Here is a 27,726-nt window from a genome sequence, read left to right on the forward strand (position 1 = left end):
TTGTTTGATTTTCCATTAGAAGAACATCCATGAGAATGTAAATATCTCAAAAAGTAAACGCTCAAACACCAATGCAATAGACCTACTATACAAAATCCCAAAACACATAAAGCTCACATCATGAAGTCTTTCCGGACTCTTCAGAGGGTTTAGCCTCACCCCCAGTTTCCGGCTCAGTTTCCGGCTTGGTTTCCAATATAGCCTCCTTATTCTCTCCCTCCTTTACATCATCATCCCATATAATCTCAATCTCATCCTCTTCCTCCATATCAGCTTCCCCCTGCTTTCCGCCCTCTCCAAGCTCCCGATACTTTCTCCTAGTCTTCTTCACCTTACTAGCCTTCTTCTTCTTCGCCGCCGCAGCCTTAATCGCAACCCGACTCTTATCCCCCTTCTCCTGCGCCTCGACTTTATCAGCGAGCAACGAGCGCGCAATCTTCGCGTTCTGCGACTGCGAGCGCGTCGCTTGGCATTTGATCACCACCCCGCTGGGCTTGTGGATAATTTGGACGGCGGAGTTGGTTTTGTTCTAGGTTTTGTTCTTGTTAGTTTCGGTCTGCTGGTTAGGGATGGCGGTGGGATCTGGGAAGAGAGAGGGGGGAGAGGAAGGTACATGGTCTGGGAATGCGATTGGGACTAGAAATAAAACTTACGATCTTCTGTCCGCCAGGCCCGGTGCCTTTTAGGTAGGATATTGATATGTCGGCATCGTTGATCTTAAGTCGGGGGGGAGGGGTTTTGCGGGGACGATGGGGGTTTGGCTGAAGAGTCGGGTAGGGGCTGAGAGTGTTCGGGACGATGTCCGCCAGCGTAGGCGGGAGAACATTGCTTTGATGTTTGTGCTGTGGTTTGTTGAAAGTTGAAGTTATGGCCGCTGACGTTTGCGATAAGAGATAAGCTGGATGTATGCGGGCAGCCCTGGAGATATTATTTTGTTGGGTTTCTTTGAGTTGTTTGATGGTTGATTTAAATAATATTAGCTTGGTATCTTAGACCAATGGAGGTTATAGGCCATTGAATATGTGTTTAGTTAGGTGTGTTGGTACAAATAATGTTGTACCTATGTAGTTATTTAGTCTTGTAAAGGGTTCCTCACTGCCACAATGTAGATAAATGTGTTTATGAATAGTAAACTACTTATCCAAGGACCATGAGATAGATATGAAAGATATTGAGTCTCTTACATTTGGGTAAGTCATAAATCAACCTGGTTAGCAAAAGGATCATGGAGCTACTAGTGGTACTTGTACTTCTATGCTCAATATCGTTGCCTACAAAGGAGGATTGGAACCAATGACTAGAATAGACAGAATGTATTGACAGGGAATATGTAAAGGATATGTTACGCATAGAGATATGTCAACTATTTAATATCGTGGCATCCAATTTACACATATTGTACATACTCTGAAACATAAAGTACTGAGTACCTGAGACTCAGGCGTGAAGTAGCGGCAAGGAAGTGTACTAGGTACAAACTCCCGCGGCGAACACGGAAAGGGGAAGGGTTTTGCAGTTCCCCCAGTTCCGCGACTCTTATCCACCGTCTCTTCCTTACTCCCATCATCAATCCACCTCAGCCTCTGCCGATATACTCTTCCTAATTGTAACGAACATCTCCCAATCGCTTACCTCCCCGCAATATCCGAGGACCTCACGCCAACACTTAAGCCGTGTTGATTCGGAACATCATCCCTCATTTTGTCCCCTTCACAACACCACGCTCCATCGGACATACATACAGTGCCTGTGTCTGACACGACTGTCTCCGGGATCTGTTTCCCGCTTCTTGTAATTGGCAGTTCTTGCCCAAGTGGTGGAGAGGAAAAAAAAATCAACCGACACCGCAAACCGCAGGAAATCACGAACGACCGGAACATCCTACAAACCTCCGAATACCCCGCGACAATGGACTTCATTATCTGGGCTGTGTCTAGCCTCTTCCGCTGGATGCGATTGAAGGTCTACCAGTATGAGGTGACCTTCTCCCTCTATATGCTTACTCCGATCGAGAAGCTCATCTTCAGTACGTTCCGCCTGTTTCCCTGTCCAAAGTACTCTTGGTACGCCATGCTGACGTTTAATTTCCTATTCAGACACGCTGCTCCTTGGCCTCATTGCTATGATCGCTATGGGAACTTATATCTACCTCCCCGACCACCTCCGCGCCATCTATGGCCGCCTCTACTACTACTGGGCCGGCGAGCGCTTGTTCAGCTCCGGTCGGTTGTCCATCAGCTCGGTCTTTGGGGAAAATGGCATGGCCACGCAAATTGGGGACATGGTGTACGAAACGGCAAAGAACGCCGCTGCCACCTCGACCGAGCGCTTGCGTGAACTGTGAATAAAAGCCCGACATGCATAATGGTTGCATTTGCATTCTCTATTACCAAGAGTGAGGAAGCGTCTAATCACTTTGGAGTTTCGTATCCAAGGGATCCTCGTATCCACTCTTCCTGTCGGCCGGCGCTTGTTTGGAGTTGTGTTCTGGGAACTTGCGGCATCCCTATAACTTGCATTGTCGCATTGTCGCATTGCGGCGGATTACATTATTATTAATTCTTCTCTTTTCTTTTTCTTGGATCATTCGCACCACACTGTGTATAGATATGCCTCTTTCCCGGCAGAGTTCTGTGGTCGATTGATACCAGTTTGTGTTATCATTGGAACGTGATCATGATTGAAGTTCGTATTTGCACACTTTTCCAGAATGATGTACAGGAAACATAGATAGTATATCGTAGATGGCAAAAAAAAAAAAAGCAATATAACGTTGAATAATGCAACATATAAAATGAAATCCCTAGAACGCCCTCGATGCCCAGAGCAGAGTGTTGTACAAAGTAAACCCATCATCAGCACGTGTGTAACTCCCCAGCGCGATGCCAATATTGTCCTCGGTAATTATCAATCCCCAAAAGAAAGGGAACGGCAACATCAATAGGTCCGTTCGCAAGGCCATTTTGTACCCCCGAGGACTTAGACAACGAGCGCATGTCATGTTTCAGACCACGCCACTAGCTCCTCTTAACCACACCCACCAATTACAGCCTCATTGCTGACTCTGGGCTTCCTGGATCTGTGCCTGTGCCTGTGCCTGTGCTTGCGCTTGTGCCTCCGCCGCCTGTCTCTGCTCCCGCTTCATGGCATCCACCATGCGCATACGTGCCAATTCCTGGTCAATCTCCTCCTTATCCAGCGGGATCTTGTGCGATTGCTCGGCAGTTGGCCAGAAGCCCTTTGTGGCGAAGCGGTTGTCGAGGTTCGTACCGAAATAGTACATCCAGCCGATGGGAAAGAGGACGTACATCCCGAACTACATGGACTTTCGTTAGTCCTAAGAATAGGCGATGGAAGGCAGGAGATGGCATTGCCTGCTCAAGAGACTTGATTGTCAGCTACGCACCTTGAGGACTTCGAGGTTGCCTCCCTGCAACTTGCGGAACATTTGCGACATTGTATGGGGTTTGATATGTTGCTTTTTTTTTCGGGGGGTGTCTTGTCTTCAGGTATTGCTAAGAGTGTGGGTTTGAGATTGGGTGTTATTTTTGAAATGTGCTCAATTGATAATACCGCCTGATTCCAGCAGACAGAGAGCAGCGATAATTTGTAGGTTGATCTTCAATCTCCAATCTTCAATCGCCGAGTGGTGCCATGGCCGGTGGGACCAGTCACGGGCTTTGATTACTCGACTTTGAGCAAACAAGACAAACAGGGGTTGTTTTGCTGCCTCAGGCGTCAACCTGTAGCCGTGCCAAGCGCCCAACAACCGGAAGGTTGTTGGTGCCACCAGATACCAGATTTCAAATTATGTATCTTTTGTATGACTTGTCAATACAAAAGGTACTTAGGTACCCCGTAGATATAACATGCTAGATATAACATGCATTCTTAGCACTCGAACTAGCTAAAGTAATAGAAAGTATACGAATACATATTAAAAGTCTAGCTTAATTAGTTTAATAGTAGTATAAATTATCAGTATCTAATATAAAAGAAGAAGAAGAATTTCAAAATGACACTATATAAAGGCTATAGTTATAGGGGAAATAACCAGGTACTTTCTTTTGTTTTGGTATAACTAGTTAATATTCCTTATCAAAGTTTGGTTAAATAATATAGACTTCCTTCCTTTACACTATATATATTTTCTTATATTTGCCCTAACTAGTTCTAGGGTCGAGAAAAAGTGTGTTATGCTAACGGGGTACCTAAGTACCTTTTGTATAGGTAAGTCATACAAAAGATACATAATTTGCAAATCTGGTATCTGGTGAAAATCTGGAAGGTTGTTGGGCGCTTGGCACGGCGAGGTTCACCGCGGGCCTCGGCTCCCCGCAGACTTAACTTGTAGCCGGATATCCACAAAGAAATAGCTGATAAAACCATTACAATCCAGTTCAATTCATGTTCTATTAGTTAGTTTCCTCCTACAATATACACAGTAACAATGTCCAACGAAAATCTTATTACCGTTACCTATCAGGATCGTGTAGCGATCGTGACACTCAACCGACCCGACAAGCTAAACGCCCTTAATGCCGATCTATACTACCTCCTAGCCGAGCGTTTACGCGAAATTGACTCTCGAGAGGATATATCCATTACAGTCCTGACCGGAACGGGTCGATTCTTCTCTGCGTATGCCATCCACAGACATCCCAACCCTAGATATCCCAATACTCATATGCCTTCTCCACAGCGGCGCAGACGTAACAAGCATACGTCCCGGCAGCGAGGGTGTTAGCCCAAACGTCCGCCGCGAGCTCGTCCGGGGCTTCGTAGCCAACAATCTGGATGCCACGCGCACCTTCTACACCCACTCCAAGATCCTCGTCGTCGCCCTGAACGGCCCCGCTGTCGGTCTTTCAGCCGCACTAGTCGCCCACGCTGACTTCATCTACGCCGCCCCGCACACATTCCTCCTTACCCCGTTCTCCTCGCTAGGTCTCGTTGCTGAAGGCGGTGCTAGTCGCGCCTTCGTCGAGCGCCTCGGCATCGCCAAGGCGAATGAGGCGCTCATCATGAGCAAACGGATTACCTGTGACGAGCTTGTTTCGACTGGATTTGTGAACAAGGTTATTACGCCGGAGTCTGGGAAGAAAGATGACTCTGATGGGTTCTTGAAGAAGGTGCTTGAGGAGGTTGATGATCGTCTTGGTATGCACTTGAACCAGACTAGTCTGTTGAAGATTAAGGAGCTGGTAAGACGGCCCGAGAGAGAGGTTCTGGACCGCCAGAATGGCATTGAGGCATTTATGGGCCTTGAGCGCTTTATGATGGGAATCCCACAGGAAGAGTTCCGGAAGTTGGCGTCTGGGGAGAAGAGACATAAGCTTTAGATAGCTATCAGAACACGGCTGCCTGTTCTATGGCCTCACTATAGTACTTACTTTCTCCATGTCCTTTTTGCGGTATAACCATTTATTAGAATTGAGTGTCTCTTTATGCATTCTTTTGTTCGTCAATCAATCTATCATCATTCACATCACACCATACAGTACCTAGGTTACCATCGGCTAACATATCCACTCTCTACCTTCCATGGCTATATAGGTACTCATCCGTGGTAAAGCAAGGTCATTAAAATCATAAGGTCAAGATGAGATAGGTCATAAAAGCGTAGCCTTAAAAGCTTGCCGGACGTCTTGTAAAATTCCAACCTTATCTACTTTCCCTCCCGCTATTTCTCTCTCCCACATCATCGCTATCGCTATGGCTAGAACTCACCCGTTAAGTCCTAGCGAGACATCCGTATATAGCTATGTATAGACCTATATATAGCCCTAGGGGGTACCCAGCTATATGCGAAAAAAAAAAAGCGTCTCTCAACTGGAGGTGACGTACTACCTCAAAGTGCTGGATGATGATCACGGCCGGTCTCAGCCAGGAACTGCTCATATTTTCCCTTGCACTTGCGACGCCATGTCTTTCCCCAAATAATCATAGGAATACCCATCAACACAGACAGTACAACCAACATGCCATAGCAAGTAAAGGCCCATCCGTAGTTAGTCGCCTCAATAAAATACTGAACGGAGAAGGAGATGGCGAAATTTATCAGTGAAGAACATATAGCAAGCACCACGACAAGTTCACCAGAGATCTAAAGTGTTAAAATATAATTAGCGAAAGGAAACAGGCCACTAATTAGATATACCTATACCAACTTACCCCATCGAAGCATTCCATTGCATATGTCGTTGCCAGACTCGTCATCGACACCTGCTGGGCAATGAGGCAGCACAGAGCTACAGCAACAGCGATCCAATGTTCACCATTTGTAGCAGCCCATCCGTACGTGAAGTACCCCACAGCACCAAATATGAAGGGAAAGATATAGGCCCAGATGCGCATTTCGGGCTCTTTGTACCCCTTGTTTCGGCGAGAGAGCACTAGGACAAGCCAATCGGAAAGAGAGCCAACGCCCATTCTTCCCAGCCAATATAGTTAGTAAGATTTCAAGTTCAAAATCGGGGACAATAGGTGAAGTCCAAACCCAAGGAAGTTGCCAATAAGAGCAGACAGAAATAGCAGCCCGGTAGACCCCGCGCTCCAGTTATATGGAGCCTCAGTCATGATCTCGGAGATGGTGTTAAAAGACACAATACCAGCTGTGCATCCAAATGCAAATTGGATCCCACCGAGCACGATATTAGGGAATGCAAAAAGGTAAAATGGCCGTCGGAAATATTGAAGCCATGTAGTTTGGTCGTCTGGGAAGTAATGAACCAGTGTGACCTTTTGCCGGAATGTCCGTGGGGGTAATTGTTCTTCTGAAAGATTGCTTCCAGTAGTAGATACCGGTGACCCAACCCTTTGTGGATGCTTCTCTGACTTATCTATGCCATTGATAGGTGCATTCCTAGGGGCTAAGCCGAGAGTATTGTTGAATCGATATCGGGGAAACATAGTATCATCAAAGGTGAAGATAAAGAGCAGTATCAAAACACCCTATAACTTCATTAGCTCGGTGAATAAACCAGTCAGTCAAGTAGAATAGCATACGCATGCAATGGCTACAATGGGCTGGCTCCAACGCCACCCAATACCATCGGCAATATATCCACCCAAGATCAAACCTAGGATCGATCCTAGCTGTTGGAAAAATATGTATATCGAGACCATTCGACCACGCTCGTGGGCGAAAAACATGTCAAAAATCTAAGTCTATATTAGTGACGTGTTAGGCAGAATATATAGGGTGATATATACTCACAGTAAGTTGGATTAATGCCTGATATGCCGCGGTGCCAACTCCCTGAACTACAAGCATAATATAGTACTGAGCCGTCCCGTGATAGAATTTACCCCAAACCGAGCCACCAAGTAGAATCAGCAAGCTCAGAATGTAGACAATTTTGCGGCCGAATTTCATGGCGGACGGGATCCAGATTATGTTGAAAAATCCAAGCAGCAGGTAGTTCAGAGCAGATGCACCGTTCATGTTGATGAGTGTGACTCCTGTGTCGGATGATATCATTGTCCAACTTGCGCCATTATTATTCTCACCAAAGGAGAAGACACAGGCATAGAAGGAGATGAGGAACAACGACCAGAACTTTTTCACGCGTGTCCAGTTCTATTTCTTATGGTTAGGATATGCTCGCTGACATTGTGGGCCAAATTTATTTTTACCAAAGGGTCTGCGGGTGATCTGGAGGGTTGAGGAATCAGAAGAATTTCCTGCCGTCCAGCGTGAGCAGCATCTTGTAGATTGTGAGATGCTAGGATTTCACTGTTAGCAATACTATCTTCGCCAGAGAGGTATTCACTGAAACATACTGTCAACCAAGTAAACCGTGCCGGGCACGTCGGTCTCTATATCATCTGAGTGAGCCATATTGGTATATCACACAGCACGAGTCTATATGGGAAAGTGGGGAGCTTTGATACCCTCTTATATTCAAATTCTCAAGTTCATAGATCATCCTGGGGTCGGCAATAGCCGACCCTTATTGACAATCCACGTGTCCAGATAAGCCATCTGTTGAGGGGAATAAAATCATGGAAGCTGCAGGCGATCGCATTGATAAAATTGAAAGGAATAAAAGGAAACATTCACGTAGATCATCTCCCCCATTGACTTGGTTTCGATAAGACCAAGGTTGTGTACGGGCGACTAGAGGGATCATCGTCACATAACTCTCTCATTGGCTAGTGCCTTACACCTTCTTGAAGTAACATACACTGACATCTTACTAGATCTTCTTTTTTGGGTGTTCTTCTTAGGGTCTTTCTAGTTGTCTTTCTAGTTGCCTTTCTAGTTGTCTCTTTGTATGTCTTTTTCATATATAAAGGCGGCAAAATACATAAACCATGTAGATCACGTTTCTATATATAGGTATCACAAGAGATTTGTATTGAGGCATTATAAGGCATTGTCTGGGCTCAATATTAACTACTACTAACTACATAACAAGTGACTCTCAGGCAATATAAACCAATGAGAGAGTTATGTGACAGTAATCCCTATAGTCGCCCGTAGTTGTGTGGAGAATCAATATATCCCCCGTGTGCGGAGAAGCTTACCCCAACCTCGGAAGTGAAAAGTCGTGGGAAGGTCCAGCCGTCGGAACATACCCGCTAAGGCTAAGCTGATGAGTTAGCTTGATATGGAAATAAGTGATGTCTCAAAACTGGTGTGTACCACATGACTTTGCATAATAGCACATAAGTCCCCCTCCCTCTTCACTATAGTTTTGAACGGTACTCTACGGCGGACTCTCCAAACAATAACTATGGCAACACAGAAACTCACCGACTCTTCAATTCTCATTGTCGGCGCCGGGACTTGGGGATGTTCAACTGCCCTTCACCTGGCCCGCCGAGGATACAAAAATGTCAAAGTGCTGGATCCACACCCGGTGCCCTCGCCCATTGCTGCGGGGAACGACATCAACAAAATCATGGAGCACAAGGAACCAAGACGTAAGTATGCATACCGTCGTCCTGCTACCAGGAATGAGAGCAATTGTTAACTAATATTTATCAGCCCCGAATCCTGATTCCCGAAGCATCGCCTCTGCAACCTTCACCAGGGCTGCATTGAAAGGCTGGAAGACGGATCCAGTTTTCCAACCATATTTCCACGAAACGGGGTTCATTGTCTCGGGCCATACACCTGCTCTCATAGAACACATCAAAAAGGAAGAGATCGATCAATCCGAAGGTGACTGGGTGGCCTTGGACTCGGCCGAGGATTTCCGCCAAACAATGCCGCCGGGTGTATTGACAGGAGATTTCCCCAACTGGAAAGGCTGGATCAGCCGATCTGGAGCAGGATGGATCCACGCCCGTAAGGCCATGGTCTCTGCATACACCGAGGCGCAACGTCTAGGTGTAAAATTTGTGACAGGCTCGCCCCGAGGAAACGTTGAAAGCTTGGTTTACAAAGATGGGGACGTGGTTGGGGCCCAAACTGCAGATGGTGTGGGTCATTATGCAGAGCGTACAATTCTCGCGGCGGGAGCTGGTAGCGATCGACTGCTAGATTTCAAAAACCAGCTGCGCCCAACTGCTTGGACTTTGTGCCACATCCCTATGACGCCCGATGAGGCTACGAAGTATCGCAATCTGCCTGTTCTTTTCAATATCGCAAAGGGCTTCTTCATGGAGCCGGATGAAGAGAACAATGAGCTTAAGATCTGCGATGAGCATCCGGGGTACTGCAACTTTGTGTCGGATCCCGATCACCAAGGCGAAAAGAGAAGTATTCCTTTCGCCAAGCAACAGATTCCAATTGAAGCAGAGGCGCGGGCTAGAGATTTTCTTCGTGACACCATGCCACACCTTGCTAATCGGCCTTTCTCTTTCGCCCGTATCTGTTGGGATGCCGATACGGTGGATCGTGCGTTTTTGATAGATCGACACCCTGAGTATCGATCTCTCGTGGTGGCCGTCGGCGGCTCGGGAAATGGGGCTATGCAGATGCCCAGTATTGGGGAATTTATCTCAGACGTGTTGGAAGGAAAATTAATAAAGGAATTGAAGGGTCTTGTCCGGTGGCGACCAGAAATTGCAGTCGATCGAGACTGGAAGTCTACACAGAACCGCTTTGGAGGACCTGGTATACTTATGGACTTCCAAGATGTGAAGGCTCATGAATGGACTCAAATTGGAGAAGGCAGCAGCAAAGAAAGTAGACTATAGAAACAGCATATCGAGTTCATTAACAAAACCAACCACTTTTATTCGCCCATAAAGGCATAAGCCCCATATCCTTCTTAGCAACATCTGTTTTAGGTCAAGTATAAAAATCAAATGTATTCTTAAACTGTGTAGTGTCCGTGGGAAAAGTGATATAAGGATGCGAAATGATGTATCTTATGGACTTTTCTTTTATGAAGGCAATATCAATAGAGAAGTGAAAGAAAACAGGAAGGGTGGTGAACTCCTAGTGAGCAGTGTATCGTTAGCACTTCGAACATCGAGAAGCAATTGTTAGTCGGTCCTCTTACCTTCTATGCTCCCTTTTCTTTACCCCCCCCGACAAGATTGCGTCAGATACCTCTCACTTCAATCTCTCATCCACTCTTCTCGGGCTGGCACATCTCGCGACACGAGCAGATTGGGAAGCTAAGGATCCCGTGCCCGAACACCTCCTCCGGCTGTATGAGATGCATCGGGGAGAGAAAAGACAGGAGGGCATGGAGGCGATCGCCCTCACTAACGCCCTGGCGGAGGAAAAGGAAAGGCGGAAATCAGATAAACATCGCGGCGCTTTTCGAGAGGGAGACTTGGTTCTCGTCAGGGACCTAAAGAGAGAGAAGGTCAATCAGAACAAATTGGCGCCGAAATGGCTTGGCCCAAGGAAGCTGATGAAGATCAATCCGGGAGGGATCACTGCAATGGTGAGCAGACTTTACGGCGAGCAAGTATCATCTGGACGACATTTCCTCGTATTCAGACTGATATCTCGCTCAACAGTAACCCGTTTTCTTTTCTAAATCCACATAGTATTTGTATAAATGAATACTATATCAATTTATGCTCCTAACTCTTAACTCTTGATTTCTTTCTATCTTATTATCTTAATCTGAACTGAATCTGAACTGAATCTGAACTGAATCTCAATTGAGTTGTATTGTAGAGGGTAGTTAAAGAAGGAAGAATTCAAAATCATAGCTATATATGTTCAATACAATACGCCAAATTTAACTACTCGTCGTAGACCTACGACGAGCCCTCTTCCGGGACTACTATATAGTCCTCCGCCAGCTCTCGACACTATTACAGCCCCGATTATCTGCACGCCCGCCATTGTTTTCCCGTGCATTACAGTGGAGGTGAAAGGAGAACCAGGAGCTTCCGATGCACGCAATCAAAACTACAACAATGCGGTCTATATGCTCCGTTACCTTCGCCTACTTTCGTGCTAGACCAGGGGCGAGCAGTATACCCAAGAATCCTTCGACGGTGTTATGCGAGTTCGAGTTCAAATGTTCTCTCTGCAACGGTCACACAGTAATACGGTCACAATTTCTGGTCATCGGACTGTTTTAAAGTCGGGACATGTCTACACCTACTCCTACCTGCTCAAGTCCGCTAGTATCGAGCATATCACCAACAAACAGTGGAATGAGGTCTCACGTTATCTCCAAAATGGCATCAGATATATCATCCAAAAGACAAGCCAGCAGGTGGAGGACACCCTGAAATGCATCCAAGACAGTGGGTCGAGCCGTAAACGCCGCCACTCTTGATTAGGGAAGTTAAGACAAAGAATAAAAGAAACATAATATCAGAAGAGTTCCTTTAATCAAACCTGATGTATGTAGTGTACTACCTTTGTCTTAAATATATATTGACAGATGTCTATCTAGGGAGGTAATTGTGATTACTAGTGACTGAGAACCACCATTACATCCATGGATATATATTGATATATATTGATATATTGATATATTGATATATTGATTTTTATTCACTGGTAAGGTGTGGATTGATTTGTAGTCCACGATGCAACCTTGAAATTCCCAAACTCATTTCCCTGCTATAGTCCAACGCCAATAGTCCATGCTTTTATCCCACTCAGCATTCTGAGTGGAGATTGTTTTATTCAGAGTCACTGTCAGCAGCCCGATCCTCTTGCTCCTGCTTCTTCAAGATATCCTGCCACTGGCCCATGAATTCACTCATGCCGCCAGGTCCCTCAAGTGAGGCATCGACCAGTTCCCTCGGCACCTTATGAGCCGAATATTGAGTGGAGCTGAATGCATATGCCTCAGGATCATCCTTCTTGATGAGACGGAATTCGGGAAGGAAGGGGGCCTGTTCGTCATCTCCTTCGGCACCTTCATGTTCGTCCTCTGAGTCGGAAGAACTCAAATCATTTTCTTTTTCAAGCTCTTCCGCCGTGCCGGAAGTGATGACTTTACCATCATGAAGTGAGATTCTCACAAACTCTTCCGCTCCATCATCTTCTTCCTCTTGCACACCGATCGGGTCCTTCATCTGGAGAATTTCCAACCAACTGTACAGTAACGGGTCGGTACGTTGCGCCCACGGATTGATATCAATCAACCAGACACGCTGGTGTGGCGCGGGGATATAGACGTCGAATACAAAGTTGGATTCAGGGAAGGTGTTCTTGAGTTTTTCATCGAAGAACGACTGGATCCGAGACCGCAGCATATCACGCATGGGGAAGAGGAAGTCGAAGTGATTCTGGTCGCGCTGTGTCATGCAAAGCAGTACACGGTTGCGCACAAAGCATCGGAACTCGAGCGAAGGGTTGAAGTTGACATATTTACGGAGAACCAGAGAATACGGAACATCCGGCAGCGGTGAATCAACAGTGGATGGGGTGGGTTCGTCGTCGGTTGTATCCGGCACACAGTCATCGAAGGGGTGATCCAAATCATGGGTGATGAAGTCGCTACTTTTCAGGAGCAAGTAGATGTCATTCGGAGAACGGCATTGGGTGTCGTTTGTAGCGGCCATGAAGGTTGCATCTTTGGGAGCACTCCAATTCAATTTAGGTGTGACAATGCCGCCGAATTCCGAAATGGTATTCTTGATCTGGGTGTGGATCTCCTGCCATTCGGTAGATGGATCGGGCTCCTCCTCGCCCGAATCGGAGAATGTGTCCAGGTTATCATCGTCGGTTGGGGCGACGGTCTCGGGTGGGAGAACAATACCGTCGGCACGGAGGTATTTAACGAAAGGAGCAGTCAATGGAATGACACGCGACTTGGGAGCAAGTGTGCGGTAGCTAGAACTTGGGTCAGATATGTTCAGTGTTGAGTCATATATGGAAGCTTACCGCGGATGCCAGTCATGATAGGAGCAACGCAAGATGTGGGAGTAGGTGGTGGGTGGGAAAGGAAGGCGATCAGGGAGATCGCTTGATGATGTCTCTGCCATAGCAGCGTCTGACTCCATCAATGGCATATTGAATATCGTTTGTGTAAAGTGTAAGATCGACCGGCGATGACCGTTCCCCTCGGTGGCCGGTGGCGGGGGACTTTTTCTGCCATCACATGACGATAACGATAAGAACGAGTACGCCGGTGTCTAAGGCGCTCAGGCATCCGTCTCGCATTGATTACTTGTTCTCTGTAAACCAACGGTCTTTCCACATATCCCGCCAGCATGGCTCCTGAGGCCCCTGATCCTCAAAGCCTGAAGTCATGGCAGGATGCATTCCAATACCCAATTCCCACGGTCCGCCGCGTGGAACAGGAGCTGCGCCGGGACATCGCAAGCAATAAGGAGAAGCTCCGAGCTCTCGTGGGGTAGGTGATTAATTTGCCAAAGTAGCTGTTCCTTTACTAATCTTGATATAATCTGATTATAGGACGCGATATCGTGATTTGGTTGGAACTGCTGAGACAATTGTGGCTATGAACCGAGACATTCAAGACGTGGAATCCATTCTGGCCGATGTTGGACGTCGATGCAACCCCCGACTTATAGAAAGGAAGCATGTTCACGTTCGGCAAATAAAGATTGGCGATGCGGAGAAAGGTAAAAACTATTTTGGAGGAAATCAGGAATCAGTAGCTGATACAGTGAATATAGATGCGGAGAAACACGCATTGGGAGCGCAGCTCTCTCTCCTTCACCGCTGTACAACCTCTATCGGCCGGCTTTTGCGACGTCGCAGCTCGCTCTTGTTGGTTGCGAAGATTTTAGTTGTTTCCAGATCACTACACAAGTCATTATCGAAACATGAATCACCCCCTCCATTCCTTGATGATCTCTGGAAGCAGGTAGCGTCCCTTCGGCAAACACTCCTCAAACGGATTAATAAACGCCTTGCCTCTACAAGCGCTACAGAAGACACCATCATTGAATCATTGGCTGCCTACTGTCTTGCAACAAGCTCTTCTTCCGATGATGCGATCCATCATTTCCATCAAGTGCGCCTGGATGTTATCGTTGGCCAGTTAGATATGTCTCGTGAGAACATTCCCAGAGCCCTCCAGCTTTTTGTTCAGACACTTCAGGCCTCAAAGGTCTTGCGATCCCATCGATTCTCAGATGTTCTCTTGAAACTTAAAGCTCGACCCCTCCTCACCGACCCGGAGATTCAGAATCTAGATGGGCTGGAGGTTGAAGTTCTTGGCCGCTGGGTAGCTCCAGATGTGAAGAATTTCACCCCTTGGATCAAGCTCAGCGAACTAAACAGAGCCCAGGGCGTGGAATCAATCAAGGAATGGTCACTCCAGGCTTTCAAGAAATTCTCCGAAGGCTGCCAAAAGAGCCTAGCCCAAAGCACCGATTTCTCTGAGCTCCTCTCGCTCCGCACAGAGACTGTGGAACTGTGGCTATCATCCTGGGGCTCAACTATCATCCACGGCTCAGTGGATGTCCTCGAAATTCTTCGAAACATCTTCAATGAGCAGCTCTCCAGGATCCTGAATGTACACGCACAAAGCCTAGGCGAAGTCGGTACCCAAGTTTCGTCAATAATATCAAACTGGGAGAACACCGACCACAGTTCCGTCGGATCTCTATGGGATGCTGATCTCATTACCGCAGAATTCACGAACGGCGCACAAGCATTCAAACAAACCGTCGCAGACAGACTATTGGGTCGTGACGAAGACGTCTCTACCGTTCTTATCAAGTATCAAGCATGGCTGGCATCAATCCAACAATTCAACGAATCCATCGACTCTCTACGCCGCACTCGATGGACAGATATCCTCGTCGGAGGTGAAGTCGAAGACGAAGATATCGACATCACACCTCGACTCAATGAAGATGACCCTCGGCACCTATCCGATTCTCTGCACTCTGCCGTCCGCGACGCATTCAGCAATCTCCAGAAATCATTTAGCAGCGCTTTCAAGTCATTCACCCCATCGCATTCAAGTGAAAAAGCCACTTTCCTCCTGAGACTTATACGACTAGTCCGGCGAGATATTCCCACCGGCTTTGTATCTGCAGACTTTGTCTTCTCGAGCGAAATCGTCCCTGATCTACAGAAGTTGCTTGCAACAGAAGTAGTCGCCAAGGCTGGTTCGTTGAGCTTGATCCCGTCCCCGAAGAGTCACCCTCAAACCGGCAACATTAAGATCGTGCCCGGCCGATCACTATGGGAAGGTGAGCCCGCTATACCGGTTCAGCCTTCGGCTTCAAGCTTCAAGCTCCTGCGCCGTCTCACTTCATTGATGGACACCTGCGGATTGGACCTGTGGGATCCGTCCACTGTGCAGGCGTTGAAGCAGGAATTGAAAACGAAACTTGAGGCGGCTATCTCGGCTGCTTTGGATGATCTCGACAGTGTAGATGTCCCTAGCAATACTGAGACCGAAGAGGACCAACCCACTGCCAACGGAGGCGAGGAAAAGGAAGATAAGACCGAGGAGAATCCAGAGACCCAAAGTCTGGGTCCAGATCAAGTCGAGGGCCTGCGCGACTGGAAGGTTCAGCTCTTCTTTGACTCTCTGTATCTGTCTCAGATGCTCGGCGAGCGGAATCAGCTGGCTGGTGTCGTCGAGCGTACTCAGAAGAGCGCTGGTTCCAGTGCGGATACTGTAAAGACTATCAAGAAGCTTGCAACTGAGTATTGGACTCGGACGGAGCTATTGTTTGGTCTCTTGGCAGGACACTGAGTGATTCTTTAGGATAATCCTGCATCTTGCCAAATGCCTGTCTATGCTTTACATTACTCTTTCAGGCAGCAGTGGATACTATTTCTAAGAGATAATACGCAGACAAGAATCCATTAACATGTAGTTACAGAGTATTTAGACAAGATATTCATACATTTCACTTCATACAATCGTATCTCATCCTATCATAAAATGATCCCACGCCAGATATTAAGAAATCCTCCTCACTCCACTCAGATCATGGCCTGCTAACATTTTTTTGCCAAGGTTTTTGATTTTCAAATGTTTTTGTGGTGCGGTTTTTTATTGTCGAGCTTCCCGATCGTCAATCATGTAAGGGAAAATGCCCGTTATCGGTCGGCAGTCTTCGCAATGATCTCAACCTGAGACCGAATGATTTCAATCTCGCGCTGAATAGCCCAGAGGGCGCGCTGGGCCTCACGGGCTGAGATACCGAGGTCCTCAGCCGGAATGGTCATCATACCCTCCTCAATGCCCTTGGGAGACCAGTGCTCAACAATGTATTCAAGCTGGCCGTCGATCGGGAGAATACGTCCGCGAATGATGGAAAGCTCCTCTAGCTTCGCGGTGGACCAATTGCGGTCGAATTGTTGTCTCCACCGCTCCTTCAGCTGTCGGAAACTGTCCAAAACACCCTCAAGAGAGATGGCGATCTTCATACCGTCGGTGAATATCACCTTGCGCGTGTGTATTTTATCCCGAGTTGACCAAGCAGCCGCGGGTAGAACGCTCATGCGTCTCATGCACACCCCATGGAAGTGCTGGATAAGTTTGCCCTCGTGGGTTTGTGCCCTGCAGCGGTTGTTTTCGAGGACCTTCATCACCTGCCGCCAGCGTCGCTGAAGATTCGTGATCATGTCGAGCTCGTAGCCAGTGTATTCATCAACTTGCCAGTCTTCTTCCAGACCCATGGATAGCGGGTTCTCAGCAATGTGCGACATTTGTAGAATATCACTTAACCGGGCGAATTTGGCGTTGCCCTGCGTGAAGGACCGTAGGAAGAGAGGAGCAGACTTTCTATCATCAAGCGCAATGACACAAAGCTCGTCCTTGTGGTTGTAGGCTGCATACTCGCGAATGCAACTTTGCCGGAACCTATCACTGTTTCCAAACTCCAGTGCCATTCCCGGTGGAATAAGGGATGAGCGAAGCGTCTAGTTTTTTTGTTTCGTACAATTAGTCAATCTTACTTTAGGGAACATTGGCATAAGTAACAATACATACCTTGTTGATCGTCTTCTCCATCTCCCTGTAACCGATTGGCTGCTTGGGCCAATGGTTTAGGTTGAGGTTCACGGTCGTCAGAAGCTCAGTGCAGCGCCGTTTGATAATAGGTATTGGAAGATTACTGCGGCCTAGTCCTTGAAACCTCAGAATGCCGTTAGTGAGCCCACTTTCGACCTGTTCCATGAGGCCGCAGAAGCTGATGACCATGTTCATCAAGTCGGTTGTTTGGACTCGGATTTCTCTATCCTTGAACCCATAGTCCCTAGCGGGAGATTGCATAATTGTCGAAAGATGCTGCAACGCCCAGGACCAGGGAATTACAATACCCCGTCCTGGATTGGCGATACAAAGCTATACAATATTAGCAAATTGCTGTATCATCGATGATATTTGGAAACACACAATGTACGTCGCTGCAAATTCAAGCACAGAAAGGACAGCATGGAGTGACCCAAGGGAGGATTTGGGTGTTTTCTCGAGACATTGGACAAAGGCATTGATGCCCTCGTGCTATACAGAGGTTAGTATAGTTCAATAAATAATGTAGATCAATGACTCACAAAGTCTTGAGCGTGGCGTCTTGCAACCGCTGACCGAATTCTCTCAACTGCATTCAACGTTGTCCAAGGCAACGCCAGAGGATGACCGGAGCGCCCAGGGCGCGGTGGCATGCTACGATCCATATGCAGAACCAGCGCTCGCTGAAAGCGCGTGGCTGGGTGAGGGCCTGCAGATTTAGATTAGCTATTAGAGCTAGTTTTCTTTCAGAAAAGTATGTTCACCATACCGAGCATTTGAGCTTCTTGGACCTTCTCTAGAGAAGAGCTCAGACTGCTCATCGAGCTCCACTCCTTGTTCATGCGATAGAACAATAGCTCTTCGAGGCAATATGCAGTTGCAGCAAACTCTGGATTGCTTTGCAAGTTGGAACGTAAATTTGCAATTGCAGTAGAGGACTGCTCCAGGGAACTAACAATTACCAGCTCCTCTTGGAGTTGTTGCATCCAAGTTCTCCCTATAGTATGTTAGTTCTGAAACATATGACATTGGACCGACCACTTACTGCGACCTAGAAATGGTTTGCTGAATGCCTCGCCCATAACCCTTTGATAGTAAATGGGAGTGAGCCGTGCAAAAACCTCCGCAATGGTGAGAAGGCACTACGAGAGTCAGATGTTAGTTGTTTTTTTTGTTCCTTCTTTTATGTTTTACTCACATTCAGCTTCGAAATGGCAAATTCTGCAGTAGGCTTATCGTGACCCCAGAAGCATTCATCAGTCTTAAGCTTTGAACAAAATCCTGATTGAAATCGTTAGACATTTTCAAATGATGGCGTAAACAGACATAGCTTACCTTTGTAAAGCTGTTGGAAGCATGTGGGAGGGAAATCCTTCTTCATGAGACTGTATGCATTTTCATGGAACTGAGTAAGTGCTGCAGCAAACTTATCTTGAATGAAATATTTTCCAATGTCAAGCAAGTGCTCCAATGAAGACCCATCAAGAGGCGTTGCCGTGTAAGTCCTCAGCGGAGACCAGTGAAGCAAGATCGTCTGGTTCTCTTGTTTAGGGTTGGTAAAGATACCACAAACCATAGCCAGGGAACTGAGGGAGTATTGACTCTGGGAATAAAAGTCCTGCAGCAGCTTTCCAACCCGGATAACAATATCCATCGGAAGGTGTTCGACTTTGTGCTTGGTGAAGACTGACGGCTCGAAGGTGATCACCTGGAAATAATTAGCTCACATCTCACAAATGACGTCGAGGCTGAAAACGAACAAAGAGACAAAAGAGGTCCCTCAAAGGACCTTTATCCAGGTTTTTAACTGAGGCAGGTAAATCCACATCTTCAAAATCGTCAATCAACAACAATAGCGTTTTCCACTGAGCTCCAAGCTTTTCCAGGCAAGTCGACTTGACTGATTTCAACAGCCCATCTCTCTCAGGTTTGCCTGCAATTAAGTCTCTGTGATAATACAACACTTCGACCATGGAATAATTGAACAGCTTTTCGACAACTGGCTTGTCGACCACTGGCATCAACTTGTGAACCAGCAATGTGCGTATCGCCGCGGGAATTTCACCAACGGCAACTGATAGATCGTAATACTCAAACCATCGGGACTTTGATGAGTAAAGCGCACGCAGCTGGTCCCACATTTCAAACTCTTTGAAGAAAGCGATCTTGGACACGTCTGATCCAAGCATGTTGATGGTTATCGCCCTCAGACTGGGAGAGACGCGTCCCTGCTTTAGCAAGATATTGCATAATCTCGAGTAGCGAAGCAAGGTGGGCTCGCTGAGATACAAGCGGTTCCTATACAGAGTTAATATCGTGTATTCAAGGTACAGAGAAATATTTGTAAAAACCTGTTGGCATAGGTGACCAGTTCATCGAACTGGTCTCCGCGGCGCAAGACCTCGATTGCCGCCTCATATTGACCACAAGAATGATAACACTCCGAAGCTTCAGTGAACAGATTGCCTTTCTCATAGAAAGATGCAGCCTTTTGGTATTGTTCACGATCCTTCCAAATTTCTAGAAAAGAGGTCAGTACTCATCAGGCTCGATGTGAGTAAAAACAAACCTGCAACTTTGCCAAACTGCCCAAGTCCCTCGTAACACATCGCCGCTTCTGTGACTAGACCTATCTCTAAGAAAAGAACAATAGCCTTCTCATAGGACGCGGTGAAATCTTCCGTATTACCAGCCGCTCGGTGGGTTCTTCCTTCTTGTTCATACAAACAAGCCTGCGAGTGTGTCATTCCCCGAGGATCATTGGCCTTCTTGTAGCAAAACAATGCCTGTTGAACTATTATTAGCACAGAACTAATTTCCGGCTGGCGATAGTATATTACCTCTGCGAAGCTCTTCCGATTGAGAAGATGTGCTGCTCTCTTGAGCCACCTGTCTGGGTCCACTGAGCCACCGGCCCGCAGAACCATGACCTTTGCTGCAACCTGAGAGAGTTAAGATGATTGTACGATTTATCTGGATCAGAAGAGTACTTACATTAGGGTCGTTCTGTTTCACAACTTCAGCGAGCTCGTGGCTGTTGCTCTGTGAGAGCGTTTGAAGAACGGGGTCAACGCTGTTCTCTTGTGTCTCCATGAACCAAAGTTGCTTTCTGGCTCGTGTGGCGGCAACATAGAGTGACTAGTTATGATTGTTAGCAAAAGGAAGATTTAGGAAAAGAATAGCTATACCTTAAGTTCGGAGCACAAAGCCTAGTTGGACATGTTAGCGATCATGACGGATTGGGTATTTCATGAAATACTCACCGCATGCTTCTGAGCATCAAACTGTGCTCGTGTTGCATGAGCAAGCATGTAAAGGCAGCGGTAGCTACTGCCAAGCCCACTGCTGCTGAAGAAGTCATACACCAAGACATCATCAAACTCCATACCCTTGCTTTCTAGGATGGTCAAGACAAGGGCAATCTCTCCAATTTGGGTTTGCAGTTTGTCCTTTGATGCATCATCACGGACAAGGATGACTTGCTCAGCACCGAAGTCGGCGACCTTGTCGTTGAGCTTGACCAGGCCAATCATTTTAGCAGAAAGAATCGAGGAGTCAAATCCCGCTATGTGACAAATGTTAGGTGATTGAAAGCAAATGTAGCGGTGCGACATACCAAAGATAATTGGCTTCGGCCCTCCAATATAGCCAATCTCCGGGTCCAATTTGTCAATTGTTTCCGGGAATCCTATGCATAAGACGTTAGATAGAGACGATTGTTGATCTTTGAAATTTCTCATACCGTGCCAGAGTAGCTGCATCACCCAAGATGCGAAACTTAGAATACCCTGATGCGAGCGATAATTCTTAGCCAGAGAGAATTGAACCGGCTTGGCAAAGGAAGGCTGGTTTAGGTCATTGGCAATGACTTCGTAATGTTCGTAGAATAGAGCCTTTATCTCAGGGAACCGGAAAACCGAATCCTTGGAGATGCACTGAGCAGTATCGCCCGCTAGATTCTGTTAGTTGATTAAGCTCGTGGATCAACTGTGGGAGACCTTACCAAGGTGAATCCCGCGGGCGTCACTGAGGCAGCCCAAAAGCAAGACAATGTCCAGACAACGCAGGTCTTGAATTTCTAAACATGCAGTTAGTAGGTTGCTCTCGAATTTTGAAAATCAGACCCACCATCAACATAGATTTCCTCAAAGCAGCGCTGAATCTGCTCCGCTAGAGCTTTGTTATTTTTTAAAGTCTTCAGCAGGGCACTGACGCGGTCCAACTCGTCGATCTCTTTGCGCAGCTTCTTTTGCTTTTCATAGCGCTCAAATGTTCCAAATACTTTCTCACGCTCTGCCTCAGATGTAAAGGCGGGAGAAGCTTTCGCGTTCTTCTTGACATATTCTGCGCGGTCCAACGACTTCAGGCTTTTTGCCGTGATACTGGAGCCTTTAATGACGCCCATGATCTCTGCGAAGAGGAGCTCTGGAGAGCAAGATGGTGGAGCTAATCCACCTAGAGAGCCCCAATATTCTGTTTTGAAAATGCTGAAGTCAATCACTCGTGGCTTGTTTCCCACTTGTGGGTCAATATCCTTTGTCTTATTAGGATTGACATCTCGTAGGAAATCTTTTCGATCGGCCATTCTACTTCAAGTTAGCGAGGACATATTGACAAGTGTGGCATCGGAGATATTTCAAACCTGATTGTATTCTCCAAAAGCCCAAGGAACTCGTCGTAAGTACAGACGACCGGGAAATGCCAGTTCTTCAGGGCAAAGAATGAAGTTGGTTTCAAGTCCGAGTCGACATCTTCTTCCGTCGATGGTGCCTTAGATTGAGCATCAATCAGACTTTTGGCATATGTTTGAAGCTTCGAGGCCAGATAGGAGGAGCGAGTTAAGAGAAGCTATTCATGTCAATTCTCCATCCGCCGTTGTGGGAAGAGAAAAACATACCTGTCGAGCTTGCTGCTCATCTGAGGCCGACTGTCTCGCTTTGTGCTTGGCAAGCATCTTAAACAGTAGACAGGTGGTTTTCCCTGTACCACTTCGTCCTAGAATCAAGGTCGAAGTGCTAAAGTGCTTCACAATCTCCAATTCTTCCGGCGAGAGATCAAACGGAAACTCTTCCGTGCCATTCTTATCCATGATTGACTTCAAAAACGGCTCAGTGAGATTGTAAAACTTGTCTTGAAACTCATGGTTAGCTTACAGCATATAAGACTTGGGATCGATTAATGGGAAGAATTCATACTTGACATCTCAATCAGAGCAGGGCTGCATTTGGAGGAAGAAATGGATTTCATTTGGTGAGACTCAGTCTCTTTCACATTTTGGAACTGCTGTGGTGTCCAAGTTCCGTCGGATTGTTGAACAGGGCGTTCCAAACAGAGTTGAGCAAGTTGAGGAGTGTAGGATTCCTGAATCGAGATTATTTGCTCAATGGCAGTTTCCAACTTTAGAACTCAGTTAGCAGGTTTCTCATATTATTCGATTTTAAAACAAACCTCCTCTTCCGATGTCACGATTTGCCAAACTGCGAAAGTCAGCATAGATCCGTAAATCTTGATTAAATAGTTTGAGACACTTACCTTTGACAATCTGCTGCTGCACCCATGGAAGCTCATCGTAAAAGCCGACATCAACCTGCCACAGGATTGACACAGTTGCGGAAGCGCTCACTTCCAAGATAGGAACTTGCATTCTTTTCTTCTGTTGTTTAGATCCCACACGCCGAGATAGATCTTTGCCTTTCCATTCGCCGCTTGCCAAATCTCTGAGCTTTTGTTCAACGCCGCCAAAGTCTCCTAGATGCGGTTAGAAATGACCAATTTGCGCAAGCTGGAGAAAAGCAGGTGATTGACTTACCTCCGTGGACCAGTTTCTTTGCATTCTTGAAAGCGATGTCAGATAGCAAAACCTTCCACAGACCGACTCTTTTCCCGAAAATGTCCTGGGTACTGCCCGGTGCTGTAGTGCGATCTGAGGGCAGGTCTGTCGAGCTGGCCAGGGTGCCTGCAAGACTGCCGATAGTGAGCCTATCCAGACAGATTCTGCATGGGAAGCTTTCCAGGGCAGAGCGCATGAGTGCGGGTATTATCTCGTTCTGGAGCTGCTCCCCTGTATGGGTGAGGCCTCGGGCGGACAATGGCGGGGGGGAGGTTAAAATGGTTCATCTGTTGAAGGATCTCATCTGAGACCTTGAACTCGTTTTGGTGCGCCTTTTTAGTACCATGCTGTGCTGGAGTCAATTTCTTGTCGTCCCGATTCAGCACTTTCATTGATTCCAGCGGAGGCAGATTCTCCACCTTGACTCGTTTCAATTCTTCTTCGTATGACGTGTCGATAAGTAAGTTGACCGATTCGATCAGTTTCTGAGCAATATCCCAACTCTCGACAATACCCCCGTTCCGTGATCAGCGGAACAGGCCTTGCACATGGAGATTAACCTGTCTCCAACCTGCCTGGAGAGAGCAATAGGAAGGTGATTCCTTTTTGACAACAACCATTCCTTCAGAACCGCAGTGTACTTTTCATTGGCCACCAGGTGATCGAATAGGTCGTGTGATGAGAGGAGGGTGTTGGTCAAGTCACATAGAAATTGAGAGTGTTGTTTGGTGATGAGAGGTAGCGCGGCTCCAACGAGTTGGATCATCTGCGACGGCGAGAAGATATTATCGTGAACAAACGGGAGGACCATGGTCTTGAAGATCTCCTCGGCAACAGGACTTGGTAGCTGCTTTGCTCGTAAGATCTCGAAGGATCTCAAAAGACGTGAGTGTGTCTGGTCAGGTTTGAGAACAAGCTGATCATGGATTGCTCCATCTTGCATGGCTCGCTGTAAGCGAGTGTAGTACTTGTCGATATTCGAGAGAGCATGGTTGTATTCGTGAAGTCCAGGCTTCTCCTGCAGCAAGATTAAGGTCCACGGGGTCTGTACAGACGCCATTGTGGTGTGAGAAGACTCAATGCTTGTTGCTTACAGTTCGAGAAGCTGTTCGAGAAGCTGGTCAACACAAATGGGAACCGATAGACGCGTCAGGCGCCTGGTAAAAGACGGTGGGGTTTTTTCGCTTTTTTCGTGTTTCCTTTTTTTTTCGGATTTTCTGGGGATTTTTGGTAATCAGAACTAGGACAGAAAATGGTACGGCGAGGAAAGCCAGGCGAAGACAAAACACTGATCAATTGATGGCTTGAAGTGATAAAGATCGGTGTGTGTCGAAGAGGTAAACAAGGATGAGAGAGAGGTGGAAGAGGAGAGAGATCAGGGTCATATGGCCAGACGCGTGCCTTCCAAATCAGAGATGTCCCTCAAACGTGTACAGTCGCTCCTTCCCTAAACTCTCTTTGTCCAAAACAAAAAACACAAACATCTCTGGATGCATTGCAAACATTAGATATCTCCACGCTCATTTCCAAAGTTGGAATTGTCAGGGCCTAGACAAGTCACGAAGGTCACTATATACTATCTGAGAATAACAGGAGCCTGTCTAAGTGTGGTGTTCAATTACCCGTCTACGAGAGAGAACAGTCAATATTTGAAGAATGACATACACCCAAAGATGAGGCCGGCTGAGCTGCATTCATAGAGCTGCCGCTATTTGAAAGTAAAGGGTCCTTAGCAATATAGTCCATAAAGATCTCTCACAACTCCATCTCCAGCAAGCTGATTCCGGGGTTGTAGATATCATGTTGCATGATATAGTTAGTCCTTCACTACAATTACACTTATGCAGGCTAACATGCTAGTGGAGACATCCATGGACATCCCGAGGACCCCCAGCATGATTTGTTGTGGTCTTCAGGCAAATACTCTTTCTTATATGGTTCATGGAGGAAGTCAGAAAGCGAAAGCTTATGTCTTATCCAGCAGTTTTCCACTTGTATCTGGCGCTCATTGCTAAATGCGGAGCCATATCTAATATTCCTTCTTAGGCCTAATAGTATCAAGAGCATCATTCTAGTCACATTACACAGGTCTGCTAGCAAAATGATTGCAATAGGATCATCTTGTGATTCATCAGAAAAGTCGAATCTGGTATACTTCCACAAAATCGGAGATAGTAGAGAAAAGAAGGCTGAATTATTCTGGTGTGGCTAAGCAGGGTAACACAGAGCCCTCATATATGTGAGCAACAAACACCGGCAGATCCTACACAGCAAACCAAAGAGTTTCACAGAGGTCTGTTTGGTGCTTGATGCTGTATCTAGTCCTAGCACAAGTCCACTGGTACATATCAAAGGACATATCAAAGGTATTCAAAAGAAATCACTGTCGAATGGTAATCATAATGTCAATAATGTGATTATAAAATACTTCTATATTGTTAAGTTGAATAAGTGGAATATTCTACTTCTATACAAATAACTGCCACATCATAAATCGGTAAGACCCCTTCCGATTTAACAATTCAAGAATGGGGAGATATAAGCGGTGGATTTTCAAAGCCAACAGGACTAAAGACAGATGCACTGCGATATATATGTAGCTCGGGTAGACTCGACAATAGACGAAGATATAAAGACCAGAATCTCGTTTCGAATAGTTCTGCTATGCAAGTCTTTACCCATTTAGTTGGCCTTGTCTTAATAGGGAGATTTGCATCATGTATTACTGGCATTTTAAGGGCTGATGCATTTGAAAAGAAAGAAAGCAACGTCTGAACATGCGTTTTGCTAGGGCTCCTTTTCCCAGGATTATCAACCAATCAGATCCACCCGAGGTCGGATAGCTCAGCTAGACAAGCTCGGGGTGCATTGTCCTGAATCTTTATATTGAAGTTCATCACATCTCAAAGGATTCGATTTGAGAATATATTGTGAAAATGTAAAGAATAGATCCCCGATCTTTTGCCCATGTCTATTTGTGAAAATCAAAATAGAAATCAAATCAAAACTTCATCAAAACCAGGTAGGTGCCGAGACGGGCACGTGTAAAGATGACTAAGCATACATCACCCGGACCGGAGACGGCGTGACGTTGATTATTCCCCGCGGGAAAGAAAGTTAACTTCTTCATATGCCGATTACCGCCATGGCCACACCGAGGCTGCCATTCCTGTATCCGAATTTGATGCGCGCGGTGCGATCATGCGAACCGAGAACATACCGCTCACTTAGAATCCCATACCGGCCCACTCAACGCTTCCATACGAGCCAGCAACGGGAGCGCGATTCCTATCAGCGGCGATATGGTCCAGCTGTCGAACCGAGTACCGCTCCTTCATTGCGTCCGAAGAAGGGCCCACATGACCAGGTCCAGGAGGTGCCAGAGGGTCCATCGGCTGGACACGAGGCTGTAAATGCCTCCGAGCAGGAGGAAGCTTCGCCGGCAGAGTCACAGTCGGAACCTCCACCACAGGAAGCCGAGCAAGGCACCGCAGATGTCGCTTCTTCGAGAACCCCAGCCCTAGAGCAACAAACTAAAGCCCAAGCCGAGTCCAGAGAAGACAACCCCCCTACGGACCGGGAACCGCACGAGGAGCAGACAAAGGACATAGATGGCGCCGAACAGGAACAGCCTCCCCCTTCTTCTTCGTCTCCTCCTTCCGAAAGCACCTCGGAAGGAAGTACAGATAAATCTTCGTTCACAGGCCAAACTCCGTTCGAGGATGTCCTCCACATGCCCTCGCCGTCTGTTTACCTAACCCCAACCGGGGAACCCTCCTCCAAAGATCGCCCACCACATTTGTCCCCAGCACCGTATGTGCACCCTTTTGACACATATTCGTTGGTACAGGATCTGTCAAAAGGAGGGTACAGCCAAGAGCATTCTACTACAATCATGAAGGCCGTGCGGGCTATCCTACAGAACAACCTGTCCCTGGCCAGAGAGAGCCTTACTTCCAAATCCGATGTCGAGAATGAGGAATATTTGTTCAAAGCGGCCTGCTCTGAGCTTCAATCATCGCTCCAGACAGCTCGCAACTCGGAAATACAGCATCAGCGCTCATCGCGCACACAATTGCAGCACGAAACGGATATAATCTCGCAGCGTCTCAGCCAGGAACTTGCAGGCATGAAAGATGACATCAAGGGCATGTTCAATGATCACAAGATGACAACACGAGAGCAGCAGCGGAGTATCGATACCTCGGTTCAAGAATTGAACTACAAGATCACCGTGTCGCTGAACAGCGATGGAAAGAGTGAGATCGAAGGTCTTCGATGGATTTTGACCAGACGCGCTGCTTTGACGATTGCCATCTGTGCTTGTAAGTGACCCATCATTTCTAATTCGTTCTTTCGTGTGGCTAACTCGATTCTAAGTCATGATCATCGTCTTCTTGAAGTATGCTTCCACGCGCAAAGTGCCCGAGCCCAAGCAAGTCAAGGAAGCCGAGAAGCCGCCCGTCAAAGAAACCACCACTGAAACCCGAGTCGTCCAAGATGGTGCAATTCAGGCAGCCGTTCCATCCGCTGACGGACATCTCGGCGAATCCCTTGGTTGAG

At 46.9% G+C, this 27,726-nt stretch overlaps 10 protein-coding genes across 10 annotated transcripts; 5 read left to right on the forward strand and 5 right to left on the reverse strand.

The window, feature by feature from the left end:
* Positions 1-118: 118 nt before the first annotated feature.
* Positions 119-1,199, reverse strand: N7516_007481 (peptide chain release factor family protein; the record flags this gene model as incomplete). Its single annotated transcript, XM_057220201.1, has 3 exons — positions 119-529; positions 654-842; positions 1,185-1,199. The coding sequence occupies 3 exons, from the start codon at positions 1,197-1,199 to the stop codon at positions 119-121; spliced, it is 615 nt and encodes a 204-aa protein (XP_057074292.1).
* Positions 1,200-1,871: 672 nt separating this feature from the next.
* N7516_007482 (serine palmitoyltransferase small subunit family protein) lies at positions 1,872-2,408 on the forward strand. Its single transcript, XM_057220202.1, has 2 exons — positions 1,872-2,026; positions 2,097-2,408. The coding sequence occupies exons 1-2, from the start codon at positions 1,909-1,911 to the stop codon at positions 2,342-2,344; spliced, it is 366 nt and encodes a 121-aa protein (XP_057074293.1). The 5' UTR covers positions 1,872-1,908; the 3' UTR covers positions 2,345-2,408.
* A 644-nt stretch (positions 2,409-3,052) lies between these two features.
* Positions 3,053-3,457, reverse strand: N7516_007483 (uncharacterized protein; the record flags this gene model as incomplete). Its single annotated transcript, XM_057220203.1, has 2 exons — positions 3,053-3,316; positions 3,407-3,457. The coding sequence occupies 2 exons, from the start codon at positions 3,455-3,457 to the stop codon at positions 3,053-3,055; spliced, it is 315 nt and encodes a 104-aa protein (XP_057074294.1).
* A 993-nt stretch (positions 3,458-4,450) lies between these two features.
* On the forward strand, positions 4,451-5,342 carry N7516_007484 (dodecenoyl-CoA isomerase; the record flags this gene model as incomplete). The annotated part of the gene is made up of 2 exons (XM_057220204.1): positions 4,451-4,641; positions 4,703-5,342. The coding sequence occupies 2 exons, from the start codon at positions 4,451-4,453 to the stop codon at positions 5,340-5,342; spliced, it is 831 nt and encodes a 276-aa protein (XP_057074295.1).
* Positions 5,343-5,851: 509 nt separating this feature from the next.
* On the reverse strand, positions 5,852-7,843 carry N7516_007485 (putative MFS transporter; the record flags this gene model as incomplete). Its single annotated transcript, XM_057220205.1, has 7 exons — positions 5,852-6,106; positions 6,175-6,433; positions 6,500-6,954; positions 7,009-7,164; positions 7,220-7,582; positions 7,639-7,727; positions 7,786-7,843. 7 exons carry the CDS (start codon positions 7,841-7,843, stop codon positions 5,852-5,854), a joined length of 1,635 nt encoding a protein of 544 aa, XP_057074296.1.
* Positions 7,844-8,741: 898 nt separating this feature from the next.
* N7516_007486 (NAD(P)/FAD-dependent oxidoreductase) lies at positions 8,742-10,152 on the forward strand (the record flags this gene model as incomplete). Its single annotated transcript, XM_057220206.1, has 2 exons — positions 8,742-8,931; positions 8,996-10,152. The coding sequence occupies 2 exons, from the start codon at positions 8,742-8,744 to the stop codon at positions 10,150-10,152; spliced, it is 1,347 nt and encodes a 448-aa protein (XP_057074297.1).
* A 1,905-nt stretch (positions 10,153-12,057) lies between these two features.
* cdc123 (cell proliferation protein CDC123) lies at positions 12,058-13,395 on the reverse strand (the record flags this gene model as incomplete). Its single annotated transcript, XM_057220207.1, has 2 exons — positions 12,058-13,216; positions 13,268-13,395. 2 exons carry the CDS (start codon positions 13,393-13,395, stop codon positions 12,058-12,060), a joined length of 1,287 nt encoding a protein of 428 aa, XP_057074298.1.
* A 201-nt stretch (positions 13,396-13,596) lies between these two features.
* N7516_007488 (COG1/VPS51 family protein) lies at positions 13,597-16,067 on the forward strand (the record flags this gene model as incomplete). Its single annotated transcript, XM_057220208.1, has 2 exons — positions 13,597-13,739; positions 13,802-16,067. The coding sequence occupies 2 exons, from the start codon at positions 13,597-13,599 to the stop codon at positions 16,065-16,067; spliced, it is 2,409 nt and encodes an 802-aa protein (XP_057074299.1).
* A 350-nt stretch (positions 16,068-16,417) lies between these two features.
* On the reverse strand, positions 16,418-24,223 carry N7516_007489 (uncharacterized protein; the record flags this gene model as incomplete). The annotated part of the gene is given in 26 exon segments (XM_057220209.1): positions 16,418-17,242; positions 17,313-17,666; positions 17,718-17,825; positions 17,876-18,042; positions 18,103-18,330; positions 18,379-18,475; positions 18,532-18,614; positions 18,669-19,041; positions 19,094-19,631; positions 19,685-19,853; positions 19,903-20,119; positions 20,174-20,275; positions 20,328-20,471; positions 20,597-20,898; positions 20,950-21,021; positions 21,076-21,285; positions 21,337-21,411; positions 21,462-21,919; positions 21,976-22,181; positions 22,231-22,463; positions 22,529-22,730; positions 22,782-22,810; positions 22,866-23,081; positions 23,143-23,312; positions 23,323-23,666; positions 23,678-24,223. The coding sequence occupies 26 exon segments, from the start codon at positions 24,221-24,223 to the stop codon at positions 16,418-16,420; spliced, it is 6,468 nt and encodes a 2,155-aa protein (XP_057074300.1).
* A 2,085-nt stretch (positions 24,224-26,308) lies between these two features.
* On the forward strand, positions 26,309-27,725 carry N7516_007490 (CCDC90 family protein; the record flags this gene model as incomplete). Its single annotated transcript, XM_057220210.1, has 2 exons — positions 26,309-27,488; positions 27,544-27,725. 2 exons carry the CDS (start codon positions 26,309-26,311, stop codon positions 27,723-27,725), a joined length of 1,362 nt encoding a protein of 453 aa, XP_057074301.1.
* Position 27,726: the final 1 nt, after the last annotated feature.

This window comes from Penicillium verrucosum (genome assembly GCF_028828655.1).
Source record: "Penicillium verrucosum strain IBT 35672 chromosome Unknown utg000002l_segment0_segment0, whole genome shotgun sequence".
In the NCBI taxonomy this organism is placed as follows: Eukaryota; Fungi; Ascomycota; class Eurotiomycetes; order Eurotiales; family Aspergillaceae; genus Penicillium; species Penicillium verrucosum.